General features: G+C 46.0%; 1 protein-coding gene across 1 annotated transcript in view; it reads right to left on the bottom strand.

Annotated features, from left to right (window-relative positions):
* Window positions 1-18412, bottom strand: part of DEGS2 (delta 4-desaturase, sphingolipid 2) — a 36414-nt gene continuing 18002 nt past the window's right edge. The window contains exons 2-3 of the mRNA XM_056851681.1: window positions 2180-2922; window positions 1-198 (exon numbers count right to left, since the gene is read on the bottom strand). Of these exons, the coding sequence (XP_056707659.1) occupies window positions 1-198; window positions 2180-2922 (941 nt within the window). The remainder of the gene's footprint in view (window positions 199-2179; window positions 2923-18412) is intronic.

Raw genomic sequence — 18412 nt, 5'->3', positions numbered from 1 at the left:
CTAAGAGGCGGGGGGCACATCAAATTTTTTAAAGGGAACGCCGTCATCATGTCTTTCAAGACTTTTTGCTGGCTTGCATATCCTCTTAACCCTTGTGTATGGGCCAATGGCCTTATCGAAAATGAAGTCCCAGAGAACTCGACCCCAAGACTGATGCTGAGGCAGCGTGTCATAGTATTCTGCAGCTATCTTCTTTACCTGCAAAAGGGAAAGGTTACATCTTGGCAAGCATTCTCTTATTTGTGGAATCCATCTACTTTTAAGGCTATTGCGTATATCATATGCATTAAAAAAAAGATACTAGGCTGGCTCCAAACTTCTATGAACAGAAAGCACGGATCTTTTGGGGCTTCCCTTTCTCCCAGCAGCCCCCCCCCCCCACACACACACATAATTCTGCTGATAAGTGTGAGAGACTTTCCCTGAACAAAATACATACTATGTGAGTGGGACAGGGACTTGAAGGAAGAAGGGGAATTGGATTCAATCTCCTCCTCGTCATAAGAACGGGAGGAGAGGGCTTCTAAGCAAATTACTAGGGGAAATCATCATCCTGTGAACTCTTTCCATTCGTACAGGTTTGGAGCCAACACATGACGTGAAAACTGTAGACAGTGCGGACTGCCACAAGTACAACATATTCTGGGGAAAACATGCATGCCCTTTTTGTGTTTATTTAGAACAGGTGAACTTAAGTGGCACAGGAGGAACGTTCGTTCACGGGGTTGGATCCTGACTAAATTTTCCATTAGTGGACTGGAACCCCAAGGAACCATATGAGGGCAGTCTGCAGCAGCAAGAACAGTGGATCCAACCCACAGTTCTTATATCTTGTAAGCCACAGCTGACGGGATGCCCAACTACTACCTGTATTTCACTACTGCCTCTGTTATGAATGCATTCTGTTCAAGAGTAGTGCAGAGAATACAAAGTTCAGAATAAGATGGTTTACCCCTCCCGCATAAGAAACCTCCTGTATCCGATCCCTGTTGGGTGTTTGTGTGGCCTTTAGGGCTCACACACACACACAATAGCACATTGTCAGTTTACAACCCCAGCCTGAAATACCAAACCTGAAGAGGCCTTTTTTTATGAAGAAGTCAGTTGAATGTTTCACCTCTACTTGTAGCATGTATTGCACAGAAACAAGAAGAGAATCTGCAGCAAGTTCCTTTTCCTCTCATGTGCTACGTTTGAGGGCAGCACAGATCTAAACACCAGCTTTGTAACACTGAACTGACATGGAATTTGACTCAAATAATAACTGTCCACTCACTGGCTGTCGTAGAATCATAGAGTTGGAAGGGGCCATACAGGACATCCAGTCCAAGCCCCTGCTCAATGCAAAATCAGCTAGAGCATCCCTGACAAGTGCTTGTCCAGCCGCTGCCAGTGAGGGGGAGCTCACCACCTCCCTAGGCAGCTGATTCCACTGTTGAACTACTCTCACTGTAAAAAAAGTTTTCCTAATATCCAGATGGTACCTTTCCACACTGTAAAAAAAGTTTTCCTAATATCCAGATGGTACCTTTCCACACTGTAAAAAAAGTTTTCCTAATATCCAGATGGTACCTTTCCACCTGTAATTTATATCCATTATGTCCTTTCCATTCTCCCTCTCCCTTCCCTCTCCTTTCCCATTATGCCCTTTCCATTCTCCCTCACCCAGCCATCTGCATGTGCTTCAAGGTTTAATTCAGCACCACATGAAAATGTACAGATTGTTTAACATGATTTGTAGGAGAGAAACAGCAGCTACAGAAGCAAAGCAGGATATAAATGTTTTAATCTATTTTCTCCCCAAGGGGACTCAAAAAGTGGCTTTCAGCATGGTGCTCCCCTCCTCCACTTTCATCCTCACAGCAACCCTGTGAGGTAGGTCTGGGATGAGAGTGTGTGACGGGCCCAACATCCCCCAGCAAGTTCCCGTGACAGAGTGAACATTAGAACCTGGGTCCCCCAAATCCTCGTCCAACCTCTTTGTCTCATGTGCCTTTTACTAGATGCAGCCAAACCAGCTAGTGAGTGGATAGTTGGTCACTACTTAGTTTAACTCAGTTCTCTCTGCCTGCTAGCCTTCAAGCATGGGGAACATTAGAATTTAGGAAACACTGTTCTGCAATGCGAAGCATACCACAGGTCTTAACAGTACTGGCAAGGATCAAATTCTGAAGCTTACCATTGGCAATTTGTGCCCTGGAATGCTTGGGAAATCATGGTGCTCCATATGATAACCGACATTAAAGGTGATCCAGTTGAGGGGCCCGTAGTACGAATATGTTTCATACCCTTTCAAGAACATATAATGCTCCGCTATGAAGTGCCCGGAAATAGGATGCAAGCCTGTACACAGTATCGTCCCGGCTACCAAATAAGCCAGAGGCTTCCAACCCCATAGGTGGTAGATGATGAAGTCAGCCAAAAACTGCACCAAAGTGTTATAGATTTCCATTGGAGTCACTGCCCTTGGGTTCGTAAACACAGGTCGCAAGGCATAAAAAAGGGGCAGGAGGATGACCCAGATTAGTTTTCGGAACGGCGTGCAAAAGAACCAGCCCTCAAAGTCGGTGGGGACATCTGTGTCCAGAATGTGTCCACCGAGGTACCGATGGTGGTCGATATGGTACTTCTTGAAGGAAGCAGAGTAGGGGACTCCAATCGGCAGGTTAGCAAAGACGGCAAACCATCGGTTCCATTTGGGCCACTTGTTGCCAAAGGGGACATTGTGCGAGATGTCGTGGATTGCCAGTGTCAGGGAGTGGTTAATGCAGCCCCCAAAAACGTACGCCCAGAAGAAGACCCATTTCCAGGACAAATCTTTCACCAGGTAGCAAGCCAAGAGTTGTGTGAGGACCATTCCGCTCACAATCCATTTAAAACTGGGATCCGGTACCATCAGAGACTTGATGGATGGATACTTCGCTGGGGGAAGAAGACCAAAACAGGTTAAAATTCAGATACTGATATTATTTATTACATTTCTACCCCGCTCTCCCCAACCCGGAGGTTGGGCTCAGAGCGGCTAAAAACACAATAAAACAATAACCCTTTAAAATAGTTTAAAATACCATTTTAAATAGCCCAATAATGCCCCTCAATGGCGCCAAAACTCCAGAGACAGAAATTTGTAGGTAATAAAATTAATCTAACCACACCCTAAGGTGGTATTGAAGGGGTGGTGCTCAGCAGCGGGGAAGGGAGGGGGAAGGGCTAGGGAGGCCAGTAATTATAACGAGAACCGTCGCTGGCCTCAACCGTAAGCCCAGCGGAATAGCTCCGTCTTGCAGGCCCTGCGGAACTCCTGAAGGTCCCACAGGGCCCTGATCTCGCTAGGGAGGCTATTCCACCAGGCCAGCCGGATACTCCTTGGGCCAGGGATCACCAGCAGGTTGGTATTACATGAACTTAAGCTTCTCTGGGAAACATACCAGAAGAGGCGGTCCCATTATAAAACATGTTGATCCATGTATACAGTTGTGAGCTATAAGACCATCTAACTCGATCACAATCAGCTTCTACATGATGCGCCAGAAGCAGGGAGCAGTTGCCCTCAGGTAAAGTAAGCCACGTGCTACAAGCAATGCCCTCAAAGACTACTTGACCTCTCTGACTTGCACAGTGGTGGTGGTTGAATTGCCTTGGAACCCCCTTGGAAAACACACACAACCTGAGGTGGATAACCAAACCCGATACTCCAGCAAAGTTTGTCCATTTGAGCACGAGAACACATAAATCTGCCTTATATTGAGTCAGATTATTAGTATTGCCTACTCTGACTGGCAGTGGCTCTCTGGAACCTTTAAATGTGAACTGGGGGGCTAGAAACCTTCCAGAGAGGATGGGTTTGTATGCATTTCTGCTCTCCCAAGCCATGCTCCAGAGCCTTTTATCCCATCTGCCTCAAGCCTGTGGAAGGTTGTGCTGGCTTGTGGTCACCCCATTCCACAGGTCTTCCTTTAAACCTGGGAGTTACCAACAATACCTACCACAAGAAAGGGTTTGGGCATCCTTGAAGGAAAGGATAGCAACATATTTCAGGAATGAAGCAGAGCAGAATGCAGTTTTGAGGTCTTTCACACCACCTTTTCATGTAGAAGGTGGGGATTGAACCTGGGACCTGCCGCATATGAAACATCTGCTGTATCACTGAGCCACAGCCTCTCCCTATTTGCTTTCCACAAAAGTATTCAAGCCCTACTTGGAAACCATATTCATTAATCCTGCCATCACATAGCTTGCTGCAACATTTTGTCATTTGTATATCATCATCATCCAAACCTTTCTTGGCATAGAATATGCCAATTGTATGTATATGTCATTGTATATGAATCGGATAACCAAGCACACCATTCTTGCAAGATGTGCCCTGTTATAGAATGTCCAGATGACCAGAAATCAACAACTGCTACCAGCCAGATGCCTCCCGTTGGTCTCCAAATCCTTTCCTACCTGAGGACTTTCCAACACCTTTCACACTACAAGACTTTCCCATCATTGTTTACTATGGAGTTAGAAAGGTGGAGCCCTCGGAGGGCAGAAAAAATGGGGGAAATCTCCCCTTTCCCCAAGTTTTTTCCAATGAAAAATTTCGACATTTGGAGGAGCTCAAGACAACAACAACAACAAAATACAATATTTTTACAATGAGAAATAATGAGGTTTTATTCACTCAATGTGTTGTAGTATGAAGATTTTTATGCAATTTGTGATAAATGTTGTCCACAATTACTGTTGTAATGTGTATGACTAATACACTATAATGGATATGACTAATACCCTCCCTGGATGCCAAAATGTCTAACCTGAGGCTGTTGTAGTTTGGTCACATTATGAGAAGGCAAGATTCACTGGAAAAGACAATAACGCTAGGGAAAGTTGGAAGGCAGTAGGAAAAGAGGAAAACCCAACATGAGGAACAAAGGAAGCCAAGGCCCTCAATTTGCGAGACCTGAGGAGGCCTGTTTTCAATAGGACATTTTGGAGAGCATTAATTCATGCAGTTGCTATAAATCAGAAGCAACGTGATGGCACACAACACACACACGACACTACTGAAGAGTTCTAAGTTTGACATTCAAATTGAAGTAGATATCCAAACATGCTGCTTACTCACTTGTGATCTTAATATTGATTTTCCCCTCCAGTGTAAAATTGTGGGCTTTTCCATGTGTTCCCCCCCCATCAGTTCTGGCCCCACACTGCTTCAGTTTATCCCCCGATTTCTGCACACATTTTTGAGGCTTTAGTTTTTGCTTTATAGTTGTTGTTGTTATTCCCTGAGTTTTTTCTACTTCTTTTGAAATCTTTTTCCCCCAATCTTTTTCTGGAAGCTGATTTTGAGTCAGCTTTTTCCTTGTGCGTAATGTTTGTCAGTTTTCTTTGTCCCGCCCACTTCCACCCACCTCCCAATGATTGGACTGTCATCGTCAAACCACTCCCTCTACTACCCCCCCCGCTCTGTAGATGGTTTTCTTTTAAAAAGCCCTAAAATAGATATATCGATATAGCATTGTACTAATAGTTTAAGCATGTTCTCTGAATTCCCAGCTTTCTTTCTTTCTTTCTTTCTTTTTCTTTCTTTCTTTCTTTCTTTCTTTCTTTCTTTCTTTCTTTCTTTCTTTCTTTCTTTCTTTCTTTCTTTCTAAAAGTAAGTCTCTAGCCTCTTTCTGCAGTGATATACGGGAAAAGGCATATCTCTGTGAGGGAAAGAGCTAGAGACCTACTTAAAAAAAAAGAAAGCTGGGGATTCAGAGAACCTGCTACGCCTGTAGTTACAACGCTCCAGCTGTATATTGATATTTTATGGCTTTTTTTTTAAATAAGAGGGGGTTCTGTGACGCCAACAACCCCACCGATGGCAACAGCACCTTCCCTTGAAAACCCTCATTATTGAAGGCACGTGCAAAAGGAAATAAACTGACTCTACAATTGTGAAAATGCACGGGGAAGGCAGACCTGCGGAAGAACCATGCCCAAGCCTATTCCAATGCTTGTGGATCGACTCCCAAGAAAATCAGTAAGTTTAGCATGTGGAAAAGGTCTGTATGTCCAGATAACTTTACTACAAAATTCACGTTTTCAACATTTTGTTTTCCGTACCTCTTAAATGACAAAAACTAAGATACAAGTATCAAGGTGCAGCAGTTTGCAGCTCTCTTTCCCTGAGAGTGGGTGCATTTGCAATTTTGCTTATAGGAAACTAAGACATGGGCAGAGCATTCTTTAAGGGAGGGGGGTAAAACTGCTAAATAGCCAATCAGCAGGCATTTTGCTTTTTAAAAAAGAGTCCTAACCCTGCTGTTTGGGAGACAAATCATATACATCAGGCCTTATTGCTTCTGCACATGTGTAGTCACAGCGTGTATAGCTGAATGGGTGCACTTGGCTTGCCGGTGGCCGATTTCTCAGGACCCTCATTGGCCTGATTCTGATAGCCCAAGTCCTGCTTTAGATCCCTGCTAGAAGAAGACTGGAAGTCTGACTTTTACATCTCAGTTGATGCCACCGCAATTGCTGGGAGAAAGAATATCAAATATAAGGAAGTTGCCTCAGGGCTGCCAAGAGCCACCATAAGCTCCTGAACAAAATTCCATCTGAGCCCCCCCCCCCCCACACACACACACAAATGACCCTGATCCAAATGCTATAACAAAACAAATCACTTAGCTGGCTGTTATATTAATAAAATAATCTGGATGTCCATACATCTGGTCATTTGTGGCATCAGAAAATAAAACTATTTTTTGCCATCAAGTCACAGTCAACTTATGGTGACCCGATAGATTTTTCAAGGCAAAAGATATTCAGAGGTGGTTTGCCATTGCCTTCCTCTGCATAGCAACCCTAGACTTCCATACAGGCCCCTAGTTCAACCCCCTGCTTTATGCAGGATCAGCCTGGAGCATCCCTGACAAGTGCTTGTCCAGCCTCTGCTTAAAGACTGCTAGTGAAGGGGAGCTCACCACCTCCCTAGGTAACTGATTCCACTGTCGAACAACTCTTACTGTCCCATGCTATTTGAAATGGAAGCTAAACTAATTTCTAACTTCTGTTCCTCATTCATAACTACTAAGGCAGATTAACATTCTATTATCATGCATGTAAAAGGGTGGAGGGGGTGAGGCATCCTTTTACTACTTTGATAGATCATGGGGAAATATTAACTCCCTCCCCTTCTGTTCATAATATTAACAAGGGTTAGCTGCTACACTACTATTAAGTATGTTTCAAATTGCCAGCCAGGGGTGAGAAGGGGTTGAGACCAAGACTGATATATAAACGGGGAGGATTAGAATGTGGAAGGCAGAAATGAAGGCAAATCATGAAGAGAGTAAAATGGAAGAGACAAATGTGGAAAAGAGGGGAAAGAAGGTTATTTTATTTTCTACACCACCTAATGAAAAATCTGCCAGAGCAGACAAAGCCATGGAACTGGGTGGAAGGAAAGGAAGAGGAGAACAGACTGCTGGAAACCACCTATGAGGATTGGTTCTTGAAGGTTATCCGGGCTGTGTAACCGTGGTCTTGGTATTTTGTTTCCTGACGTTTCGCCCGCAGCTGTGGCAGGCACTATGAGGAGGTTGTTTGTTTTATGCTAACAGACAATGCAATACAGGGCGCCATCTTATTATGTTAGTCTGACAATTCGGTTTTAAATTACATTGTGTTGTTTTTATATTGTATATTTTAACTGTCGGAAGCCGCCCTGAGCCCTGCTTGGTGGGGGAGAGTGCAAGGTAAAAGCTGAATAAAATAAATAAAAATAAATAAACAACCTTGTTAGGAGGCTGCAGCCTGGCAACGACCCTAGCAGTCATGAGCCGTGCTGGCTGGCCTTGCCTCGCTCCAGTGCTTGCTCGGTTGATGGTTTCAGCAGGATCTGATATTCAAGCATTTGCCTCCTTGTAATAAACTCTGCAGAAAGGCAGGGTCAGCAGAAAGCAGAGCTACTGCTGCTTACCGTGATCTGGCTTCCTTGAGCTCCTAGTGGTTGTAGTGCGGAAATGAACTAGAAGTAAAATAAATCAAGATGCGTTCTGAACGCATGACAGGGCCCTCCAGCTGACTTGGCCCCCAGGAATTTTCCAACAGCCCCTCCCCGCTTGGCAGCCTTGGATCTCAATAGGGTATAATGCCATAGAGTCCACCCTCCAAAGCAACCATTTTCTAAAGGTGAACCGATCTCTGTTTCTGGAGATCAGTTATAATCCCGGGAGATCTACAGGCCCCGCCTGAAGGCAGGAAACCATAGATGTGTCACATGGATAGCCCCCATCGATCTCACCCTGTGCTCTCCTAGAGAACACACCCAAAAAAGACACCAACGCAATAAACAACACGAAAACATTCCATTTCTTTTCTAAGGACACACATCAAGTCAAACTGAATAGTTCAAGACAACGCCACAAGGTGCATGTTTAACACAGTTACTAAGAGGCCCTTTTGATTAAATTAACTAAATGTGTTTGATTTAATTTAAAGACAAGCAATTAATGGAATAGGTTTTGGCTTCTGGTTACAAGAGCTGCAAGAGAGAGAGGCGCCTGCAGATCTCATCTCGATTGTGCCATCCCGTTGCATCACTTTCCAATAAGCAAAGAACCTGCTTTGCTCAGTGACCTCCTTCCTAAGGTTGAATATACACCCAAGACATTTAAGAAGGCAGGGCCATAATTGTGCAAGTCAGTAGCATGGCTGTGCAACTCAGACTCGAGGCAAGTGCTGAAGGCACTTCAGGGTTGGCAACCTCTTCTCAACTAGGGATCCCAGATGCCCGGTAATGGCGGCCAACTGAAGGGGGGGGGCGATCCCCGTGCAGGAGGGTGGCGGCACCCCGATAACATCACCTCCAGGTTTACCCTGGAAGCGACAGGGACGCCCTGGAAGCAAATCCAAAAGGGGGGTGGAAATAGTATGACCAGCTTTCTCTACATCTTTCTCCATCCACGTGAGGTATTAATAGCTACAGTATTGGACTATGACTGGGGTCTCAATATCATTTAAGACCCTGACCAGGGTTGTCAGCTCCGGGTTGGGAAAAACCTGGAGAGCTTGGGGGCAGAGACTGAGGAGGGCATGATTTGGGGAGGAGGAGAGTCTTTGATTCAACTTAATGACCAACAAAATGTTGCCCGCTTTGTAAGATGCATGAAAGATTATATTCAGTTGCCAGAGATATTTATACCTAAAGCTACAAACAACAAGAAAGCCCAGGGCTTGTTATTACAAAGAGACTAGAAGGCCTACTCTTCCAGGAAATAAGCGTGTTCCATTAACATTTCAGAGCATGTAGGGAAAAAATGATCCAGTCAAAAAAGTAAATGATCTACTCAGCCTGGGTGTAGACAACTCCTGACTCTTGTCCATCTGGTAAAGCAGTATAAATCTGAATCGCGAACACGAAGTTAGAAGGAACAATTACTTTTTCGTATCTGAAGCTGTGGTTCATGAAACCTCAGAGCCTGACAGAAATTCTGTTAGTGTTTAAGGTGCTTCTGGACTCTTCCAGTTACTTTTTGTATTGAGCTACCCACTCTATCAAGTCCAAATCCAAAAGGAACAAATCAGCATATGAATTTCAAGTCAAGAGCAACACAGGAGCTTGTGGAACCTAAAAATGCCCACATGTTCATTGTGGCATGCATTTTTTACACAAAAACGTAAGAAAAGCCATGCTGGATCAGACCCAGGCCCATCAAGTCCAGCAGTCTGTTCACACAGTGGCCAACCAGGTGCCTCCAGGAAGCCCACAAACAAGACAACTGCAGCAGCACCATCCTGCCTGTGCTCCACAGCACCTAAAATAGGCATGCTCCTCTGATCCTGGAGAGAATAGGCACGCATCATGACTAGTAGCCATTTTTACTAGTAGCCATGAATACCCCTTTCCTCCATGAACATGGTCACTCCCCTCTTAAAGCCTTCCAAGTTGGCAGGACAAAGCCACCACCTTATTTATTACATGTACATATGATCTTGAGATAGGGTGTCAGGTCCCTCTTTGCCACCAGCGGGAGGTTTTGGGGCGGAGCCTGAGGAGGGTGGGGTTTGGGGAGGGGAGGGTCTTCAATGCAATAGAGTCCAATTGCCAAAGTGGCCATTTTCTCCAGGTGAACTGATTTGTATCGGCTGGAGATCAGTTGTAATAGCAGGAGATCTCCAGCCACTACCTGCAGGTTGGGGGAAAAGGGAAGGCTCCGTGCTGTATAGTAGGTAAAGCAAACCAGAAACAGCACGCAAGAACAATATGATATAAATACAAATATATTAAGGTGACAAGTGAAAAGGTGAAATAAGCAAAAATACAAACAGAACAAAATGCACAAATATATACAACAAAAAATTCCCAGCCTAGACAATTCAAACAATCGTCAGAAACTGATATAACAAGTTCAAAGGTAAGTATTCAGATCACAATCTTGAAAATGCTTGTTCTATATAATCTTGTATTTCTCTTTTGCAGGAAGAAGTAGACAGAAGGCTTGGGAACAAACATCAAGAATTAATCCATAGCTTCATTGATAGGACGTGTTGTCTAGATCATGTTACCACGTTTCGCTATGGGCTTCCTCAGCTAGGCAATCAAAAAAAGAGGAAATAGAATGCACCTAATAGGTATCATTTCATAACGGACCAGACTGGTTCCTCACAAGGATCTCAAAATACAAATAAATATTTGTATTTATATCATATTGTTCTTGTAACCCTACCTTGAGAAGAACTCCACAGCATTAGTCTCCAAAAGAAGAGAGACAGAGATTTATATTTGATTTCGTTTCTTATCTCTGACTGGAATTTGTGCGGCCTCCTGCCAACCACCCACACTATGCCTTTGTTTTGACTACCTCAAAGGAGCGCTGTGAGGGCAAACAAGAGTAATAAAACATTTGGGAAGTTAAATAAACAGAGCTACTTTGAGTCCAGGAAACCAACAATAATTTAGGGGCAAACATGAATGCAAGTCAAACTGAGGGCACTGGAGGTCCGCCACATGCCCTCATACACAGCAGCTGAATGGCAGCCAGGCTCAGCAACCAGAGCTCTGCTTCCTTGAGGTGCTAGTTAACTACATGCAGGGATTGTTTTGCTTACGGAAACGTTTAAAAATATAACTCCCCACCCCCTCCACCCTTCTGCAGTCTGAAGAGATGCAGATCAAGATTTTACAATGTGAATCTACTTCCTCATTCTGTATGTGTGGAACATGTTTCAGAAGTAAATAAATTCGGAGGAGTCCCCAAAATGGCCTGCAAGATTAAGATTTCACCATGAACTGTCCCATTTTAAGCATTTGTTATCGCAACGCCTAGAGAATAAAATAAGCCAGTTCTGAGTTGATTATTCTGGGCTAGGGTTGCCAGGTCCCTCTTTGCCACTGGCAGGAGGTTTTTGGGACAGAGCCTAAGGAGGTCGTGGTTTAGGGAGGGGAGGGACTTCAATGCCACAGAGTCCAGTGGCCAAAGCAGCCATTTTCTCCAGGTGAACTGATCTCTATCAGCTGGACATCAGTTGTAATAGCGGGAGATCTCCGGCTAGTACCTGTTGGTTGGCAACCCTATTCTTGGCCCTACTGCAGTGTGGCAATTTATGTACGACTGTGAATTCCCCAGTGCCTGCAATATAAAGTAAGTCATGGAATCTAGGGTTGCCAGTGACCCACCCGGGGTGACAGATCTCCCACCACCACTTCCCGCTGCTCACCACTGCCTCCAGTGGCTGGTGGAAGAAAAATCAAGCAATACATTGCTGTCATACAATGGCATTACATCACTCCCAGGGGAAACCCAGAAGTGATATCATACCGCTTTAGGAACCACTGGAAACTCTGCAATTCCTAGAGCGGTGTGACGTCATGTCCAGGTTTTCCCTAAAAGTGATATGACACCACCTTGCCAATGATATCCCCCATGACCCCACCCAGTTGCTAGCCACTGACCTAGCAACCCTAATCAGATGCTGTGAAAGGAACAAACTCACAGACCAACTCTCTCCCACTTCTTCCTCTACCTTCTTGCACCCTTCAAAAAGCTGCCCCTGAGGGGGCCCTTGAGAAGAGAGAAGGATGTTACACGTGGGAGGGGGAGGTTGCAGCTTGAGAGAGCACTGTGCTGAGAGGGTGGCTTCCGTCCATTTGCCCTCAAGATGCAGCCCCCTGCATTGTGCACCCCCAGAGGTGGTCTCAGCCAAGGGGCAACTAGGGTCGTGGCTGGGATCCCAATCGGGCACGTGCACCCCTGGAAACTGAGCTCCAAGACAGAACTCCCTGTATTTATCTGATCAACAGGACATGGATTTTTCTGGTGTGTGGATGTTTACTCAATGTCTCCAAGAGACCCAGAGTTTACATCTGCCCTGTGTCGCATTTAACCTTGTTCCTCAGTGCTACATGAGCAATGCTCATGTCCCTGAACAGGTAGGTTCTTGGGGCGGAGCCTGAGGAGGGCGGGGTTTGGGGAAGGGAGGGACTTCAATGCCATAGAGTCCAATTGCCAAAGCCAGCGTGGTGTAGTGGTTAAGAGCTCTTCTTCTATCGGCTGGAGATCAGTTGAAATAGGAGATCTCCAGCTAGTACCTGGAGGTTGGCAACCCTACTAGGACGTCAGAGATCCATAGACCACATGGTGTGCTAATGTCACTCAATTGACCTTTATCGGCATATACTCAGAAACATGACGTAAGCAGTACACAAAATTCACTGGTGTGCTCATGTAACTCCACAATATTTCAGTAATTTAACAGTCCCGGGGTTTCGAAGAGCCTTTATGCTTGCTCGTCAGGACACCGCGCCTTCAGAAGTGCTAAATGGAAGGTCTGGGAATTTACCCTACTCAGAAAGACTTTGCTCATGTAACATGAAGAAAATTAATACACCTGCTCACATGATGCTGGAGTGTCCCCATTTCAAATTCCAATGTGACCAATGGATTACTCCTATTTTAACAAAACAACCTGCCACCATAACAGGTGGTAAAATAGTCCTTTTTGCTGGTGATCCAAGTATAATGTGGGCAGTGGCCAAGTATTTCTCCACCATATTTTCCTCAAACAGAAAAAAAAACCCTCCCTGTTAACTGCTCAAGACCTGTGGGTCATGGGAGCTAGAAAGGAAAGATTTAAGGCGTGCTAATGTTGTATAAGCGGAAGCCTAGTTGAAGTCCAATTTAAACGCAAACCAGGCAAGGCAAAAGAGTTTCCCCGAGCAGGCAACCTCTAACGGGCAGATAAAGCATGCATTATCAAAAGGAAGCCCCGAAGAAGTCGGTGGGGGTGACAGCGGGGAAATGTCCCTGCATAAAAGGCCACAGAAAGGAAATCAAATTTCACAGCCCCGTACTTCTTGGAGATAAAATGGGAGGTCTATTCCAGTACACGAACTGCCGTTCCACGTGTCCCATGGACTGGTGCAACTGGCAGTCAACCTTCCTGTGTTGGCTAGTTAAGTCTAGGCAAAGAGCTCTTTGGTCACCTAAAGTGAATTTGCTAGCACATGGCTGCTGCTCTGCCAGCTACAACCAGAGTTCCCTTCCCTTGACTCTGGGAAGCAGAACCCCCCCCCAGCAAAATTGGGGGACCCCTTTATAAGAGAGCTGAATTCTAGCTTGCTAAAAGTGGAAAGGCAACAGAGATCCTACAAGAGAGATCCTACGTTTGGAAATGGGCTTTGAGCAATCCGATATGTGTGGAGAGAAAACTTCCAGGGCTGTGATGAAACCATTGTGGATAGCTTCAGGTGGGTAGCAGGGTGTTGGGGTCTGCAGTAGAAGAGTTAAATTCGAGTCCAGTATTACCTTAGAGACTAACAGGTTGCTAGAGCAACTGCCCTATGAGGAGCGGTTAAAATGCTTAGGGCGGTTTAGCTTAGAAAGAAGGCAGTTAAGAGGAGACATGATAGAGGTCTATAAAATTATGCATGGTATGGAGAGAGTGGACAGGGAGAAGCTTTTCTCCCTCTCTCACAATACCAGAATGCAGGGTCATCTGCTGAAGCTGAAGGGTGAAAGATTCAGAACAGATAAAAGGAAGTATTTCTTCACACAACATATAGTTAAACTGCCCCAGGATGTGATGGTGGCTGCCAACTTGGAAGGCTTTAAAAGGGGAGTAGACATGTTCATGGAGGATAGGGCTATCCATGGCTGCTAGTCAAAATGAATGCTAATCATGATGCGTACCTATTATCTCCAGGAACCGAGGAGCGTGCCTAGTATATTGGGTGCAGTGGAACACAGGCAGGATGGTGCTGCTGCAGTCATCTTGTTTGTGGCTTCCTAGAGGCACCTGGTTGGCCACTGTGTGAACAGGCTGCTGGACTTGATGGGCCTTGGTCTGATACAGCAGGGCCTTTTCTTATGTTTTTAACCCAAGTGACAATTTAAGGAAGGCTAATTATTTAGGTGTTTATACCCCAACATTTCTCCCTAATGGCAACTCAAAAGTGTCTCACAACATTCTCCCCTCTCCATTTTATCCTTACAACAACCCCCTTGTGAGGTAGGCTCGGCCAAAAGGAAAATGACTGGCCTAAGGTCACCCAGCTGGGTGGTGTCAGCATACCCTCAGTTGGGGCAGTTGCCGGGGCCCAGAACTTCTGGCAGGGCCCACTCCTGCCAACCGCTTGACATGCCCCCAACAGCGGGAGGGCTTGCAAATGGGGCAAGGGGAGGATGCACAGGCAGATAGTGACACACATGGGCGAGTGGGCCTGAAAGGGAATTCCGGAAACTCTCTGCCCAGCGCCCCTCAAAATCTGGAACCATCCCTGTCACCCATCAAGTTTTCATGGCAGAGCGGTGCTTTAAACCTGTGCCTGCCAGACCCTAGACCACCACTCTAACCCCTACACCACGCTGGCTTCTCACATCTGACCCAAGTTTTTCCAGTGAATCAGTGTGGGGGTAGCAATTCGAGTGTCAGACTAGGGCCTGGGAGACCCAAGTTAGGAAAACTTACATGTACTGATGGACAACATGTACATCTCTCCAGTGGGCAAATAGTAGTTCCCCAGAGGGCCATTTCAGCTCAGAAGAGCAGCATGGAGTGGGGGGTGGAGGGTGAAGCTCCCTCCTCATCTGCTATGGTCCTTCAAACTGGGCCCGCGCTCCCCCGTGACCTGAGTATGGGCATGGAACTACGTACGTCTGATCAATAGGACCCACAACAGTCACACGGGGGACACAAGGACTTTGTAGCATGTGAACTGGCTATAGAGGGTGTGACTCAGGATCAGTGTCAGACGGGAGTGAAATGTGCCCACGAGCAAAGTCCGGCCATTTGTTCTAAGTTCATGTGTGACAACTTGGATGGCAGAGTTTTAGCAAACCACAGTAATGAATGTTGGGGCAAAGGTGATGAGCAGATTTCCCCCCCCAGTCCCCATTTCCCAGACCACCTGAAGTGGGGCAGCTGCCAGGGCCCAGGGCTTCTGGCAGGACCCACTGTCACAGACCCCTTGGCCATGTGCCAGACTTGCCACCAGTCCGTGTGCCCGCCTCCCCCCTCCCCCTGGTGCTCCACCACCCAGCATCATTAGGGACTGGGAATTGGGTTGCCAAATCTGGGTTGGGGAATTCCTGAAGAGTTGGGGGGTGGAGCTTTGGAAGGGCAGGGTTTAGGGAGGGGAGGGAACCTCAGCAAGGTATAACACCCCAGAGTCCACCCTCCAAAGCAGCCATTTTCTCTGGGGGAATTGATCTCTGTTGCCTCGAGATCAGTGGTAACTCTGGGAGATCTCCAGGCCCCACCTGGAGGTTGGGAAGGACATGTGGGTGGTGCAGAGTGATCGTGTTTTGGGCAGTGATGCTGCCCAGTGCCACTGGAGAAAGGGCATGTGGGAGGGCTTGTGGGCAGAAGGAGGACACTTAGGCAGGCAGAGGAGGGTAGGAACCTCTGGGCACTCTCTGGCCAGGGCCCTCCAAAATCTGGAACCAGCCTTGGTGTGACTGGCCTGATTCAACACCCAGCGAGCTTCAGGGTAGCATGGGGCTTTGAATCCAGGTCTCCCCAACCCTAGTCCTACACACACACACACACACACACACACAAACCTTTATTGGCATAATGACCACATTGCCAAATGGGTTTATACAGGCACCTTAAGAGAAAAAAGGAAATCATGTTCCATCATAAGATGACAATGTTAAAATCAGTATATCTAACATTTAAAAATATCTCCTCATATTTCAAGCTAATAAAACCATCTGGTTCCTTTAATAACAAATATACTGATACATCTCTATGCTCACTTTTCTTGTCCTATACCATCATTCTCGCTCTCTTTTTCTGCAAAAAATTCAGCGACATGCTCGGTGACTTCCGGGGTTTTAGCCATCAATAAAAATTTGATACTCTTGTCTGCTGAATTTTTTTGAACTTGAAGGTGAGGATTAATTAGTTGTAAATGCTGTTGAATAAAAAATGGACAGAGCAAGAGGATATGATGGACTACACTCTTCATATTACACCACACTGGCTGTTTTACTAAAAGCCCAGCAAATTGAGCTCTGGGTGAGGGCTTTTCCCTTTTCCCTTTAAAAAAAAGATTAGGATAAGATTAGGTCCAAATCCTGAGCTACAAACCACAATATCCTGAAGTACAGCCTTGGCGAAAACAGGCCTAGCCTGAAGGGAGAAACTGCCTTGGGGCATCTCCAGCTTCCTTGAATGACGCAGGTTGCCATAAACAAAATGACAGATATCACCTCTCCCTTCATGCTTCAGTTGGATAGGTTCCTTCTCGTCAAAGCACTGCACGTATATTGGGTCATAAATGAAGCAACACAGCAAAGGCAATCAAAAGTTGCAATGTTACAAGGAACAAGACGGACAGGGATCCACTCAGGGTAAAAAGGCACTAGGGTTGCCAAGTCCCTCATTGCCACCGGTGGGAGGTTTTTGGGGCAGAGTCTGAGGAGGCCAGGGTTTGGGGAGGAACTTCAATGCCATAAAGTCCAATTGCCAAAGTAGCCATTTTCTCCAGGGGAATTGATCTCTATTGGATGGAGATCAGTGGTAATAGCAGGAGATCTCCAACTAGTACCTGGAGGCTGTCAACCCTAAAAGGCACCTAGGAAAAATTCAAAAAGGTCAAACCCAACCTGTTCTGAAAGACAAGCATCGGAAGAGGGGCTTTCAGGGAAATAGGGACTGGGGTGGGTGGGAAAACTGCTTATCACTAGGGTTGCCAACCTCCAGGTACTAGCTGGAGATCTCCTGCTATTACAACTGATCTCCAGCCGATTGAGATCAGTTCATCTGGAGAAAATGGCCACTTTGGCAATTGTACTCTATGGCATTGAAGTCCCTCCCCAAACCTCGCTCTCTTCAGGCTCCACCCCAAAAATCTCCTGTTGGTGGCGAAGAGGGACCTGGCAACCCTACTCATCACTTTTGTCCCGACATTCATTACTGGGGTTTGCTAAAACTGTGCCATCCAAGTTGTTACACAGGAACTGAGAGCAAATGGCCGGACTTTCCTCATGGGCACATTTCACTCCCCTTCCCACTTTGCTTCAGGAGGTAGCCGACTTCTTTCAAGAGCCTGAGGGGCAACTGAGTGGGAAAGGTGAACAGTCAGCTACCTGCAAGCTCATTTCCAGCGAAAGCTGAACACTGACCTTGCCAAGGGCACGCCGGGCTGGGCACGGAGCTTCATAAGAACATAAGAAAAGCCATGCTGGATCAGACCAAGGCTTATCAAGTCCACCAGTCTGTTCACACAGTGGCCAACCAGGTGCCTCTAGGAAGCCCACAAACAAGACGACTGCAGCAGCACCATCCTGCCTGTGTTCCACAGCACCCAAGATATTAGGTATGCTCCTCTGATCCTGGAGAGAATAGGTATGCATCATGACCAGTATTCATTTTAACTAGTAGCCATGAATACCCCTCTCCTCCATGAACATGTCCACTCCCCTCTTCACTGTGCCGCCAGCAACCCAACCCACCTGTTTCATACTCAAACGGGAGCAAAACCTCCAGTTGAAGGAAACCCATTCAAATGCCAGGGAAATCACTAGCAAAATAAGGTCTCCACAGCACTCCCTTCCAAAACCATTTTGCATGTGCCCTCCCCAACAGGCAAATTCTTTCTAGCTCAGAAAGGACAGTTAAAAACAAAACAAAATAAAAACAAAATTAGGTCTCTGGGGACACACAGGAGTGCCGCAGGGCCAAAACTAAAGGACATACAAAGCAAAAACTCACTCCTAGAGGCTGCTTGTATACATTACAGCAGGCAGCCAAAAATATTACAGTATAGTAATAGTCAGAGATTTTAAATATTCCTGGAGGGAACATTTAAATATTTAATATTTGAAGTATTTCCACACACAGTGGAAACTATCCCGCCCTCCCCCGACAAAGCTGGGCTCAGGGCAGGTTACATCATAAGTACAGTACATAATGCACAGTACAA

The sequence above is a fragment of the Euleptes europaea genome, chromosome 6, assembly GCF_029931775.1.
Source record: "Euleptes europaea isolate rEulEur1 chromosome 6, rEulEur1.hap1, whole genome shotgun sequence".
NCBI lineage: Eukaryota > Metazoa > Chordata > Lepidosauria > Squamata > Sphaerodactylidae > Euleptes > Euleptes europaea.
This window is presented reverse-complemented; position numbering and strand designations above follow the sequence as displayed.